The sequence below is a fragment of the Cystoisospora suis genome (genome assembly GCF_002600585.1).
Source record: "Cystoisospora suis strain Wien I chromosome Unknown contig_911, whole genome shotgun sequence".
Taxonomy (NCBI): domain Eukaryota; phylum Apicomplexa; class Conoidasida; order Eucoccidiorida; family Sarcocystidae; genus Cystoisospora; species Cystoisospora suis.
In genome coordinates, this window is record NW_027153712.1 from 13,395 (window position 1) to 15,189 (window position 1,795).

Genomic DNA, 1,795 nt, shown 5'->3' on the forward strand with positions numbered 1-1,795 from the left:
TCACATCGATCTTAATTTTTCTCGAAAGAAGCTACCTCCCATTTCTAGGTCTAGTATTCCTCAGTCTCTTATTCTACCCCTTTCTCTCTCTCTCTCTCTCTCTACATGTGTATCGGAGTGTATGTACACTCCAAAAGCTCTTTCTATAGCAACTTCTCTCGTGTCCACTCTCTGCAGGCAGGGGAAATGCGTATGAAAGACATCTACATATATATACATACATATATCTACATATAGGCATTTATATACGTATATATATATATATAGATATAGATATATAAATATAGATGAGTTGTCTGTTTGTGTGGATAGGGGAGGTAGGAGTTAGTGAGGGGTGGCGCATACTTTTATTTGAAAAGAAAGAAAAGAGAGAAAGAAGAAGAAATGTTTTCTTCTTGTTTTTGAAAGAATTTCTTTTTTTCCTCGTTAATTTGTCACGTGTGTTTTTTCGAGTGTATGTACACCACTGTCAGTCGTGAATGAATTATCAAAACATTTCTCTCTCTGTTCCATAAGTCAAAGTCTTTTTCTCTCCAAAAGATTCTCCTAATGAAGAAAACCTTTGCATACTCTTCATACAAAGCAGAAAAGTCATGTGTATTTCCATATACACATGACTTTTCTACACACATATCTACATATATATATATATATATATGTAGATATGTATATATATACATATATATAGATATGTAGATATGTGTGTAGAAAAGTCATGTGTATGCATGTATGGAGTGTGAAGAAGTGTAAATGCGATTCTTTTGATCTTAGAGAAAACCTTACGACCTTAAGATTGACCAAAGACAAATAAAAGATGAACGGAGAGCTCTTTAGATGTCTATTTATCTGTCTAGCTATTCATCTATCTAGCTATGTATAGTTGGCTATGTAGAAGGGGGTGAGCTGACCTGCATGTATCTACATGTATGTCTGTCTCTACGATGGTAATTCTTCTTCTTCGGTTTTATGTCTTTCTTGGTCTTGTCTAAAGTTTCTCTGAACGAAGGAGAAATCTTTTTCTTTTTCTTCTTCTCTTTCTTTCTCTCGTCTCATCCAGCTTTCTTTCTTTCTTTCTCTTTCTTTCTTTGTGTGTGTCTTTTCGTTAATCTTGTCTATCCTTTTCATTTTATACACCCTTTGTCGCTTTTCTTTTCTTGCCTCTTTTTCTTTCTTTCTTTCTCGTTTTCTTTCTCGGGATCTTATCTTACTTCGTGATCGCTAATAGCCTTTCTTTCTTTCTCTTTTCTGAATGGGAATTATCGATACACCTCCATACAACATAGAAACAAAGAAGAAGAAGAAAGAAAGAGTGAGAAGAGTGCTATCATGACAAGAAGAAACTTCCAATTTTCCGCCTTCTACTTGAATACGAACCCCTCCTCCTTTCTTTCTCACTCTTTCTTTCTTTCTCTTGAAGAAAATACAGGAGAGAGGAGAAGAGAATGAAGAGCCGCAAAAAGAAGAAAAAGAAGAAGAAAAATTTTCTGAATGGTCGACACACATCTCCATAGCCAAAGATACTTATACATATATAAATCTATAGACGTATACACATGCATATACACATCTATCCCTCTCTATCTATCTATCTATAGCTATCTATCTTTAAGCTAATCTATCTTCAATCTATCTATCTCTAGATATACTGCATTTGGTCGGAGAGTATGTTGTAGTATGGATGTGGTCTTGCGGGTGATCGAGTTTTCTCTCTTTCTCTTCCATTTTATCGTGAAGACAGCCACACGCAGGAGAAAGGCAACAGATAGACAGACAGAGAAAGAGAGAGAGAGCGAGG

The 1,795-nt window shown here is 35.4% G+C and overlaps 1 protein-coding gene across 1 annotated transcript; it reads left to right on the forward strand.

The window, feature by feature from the left end:
• Nucleotides 1-688: 688 nt before the first annotated feature.
• On the forward strand, nt 689-1,792 carry CSUI_002177 (uncharacterized protein). Its single transcript, XM_068062379.1, has one exon. The coding sequence runs from the start codon at nt 967-969 to the stop codon at nt 1,213-1,215; it is 249 nt and encodes an 82-aa protein (XP_067925646.1). The 5' UTR covers nt 689-966; the 3' UTR covers nt 1,216-1,792.
• The last annotated feature ends 3 nt before the right edge of the window (nt 1,793-1,795 follow it).

Excerpts from the sequence above, each read along its gene's own strand:
- CSUI_002177 (XM_068062379.1), top strand. The coding sequence starts at position 967 with ATGTCTTTCTTGGTCTTGTCTAAAGTTTCTCTGAACGAAGGAGAAATC.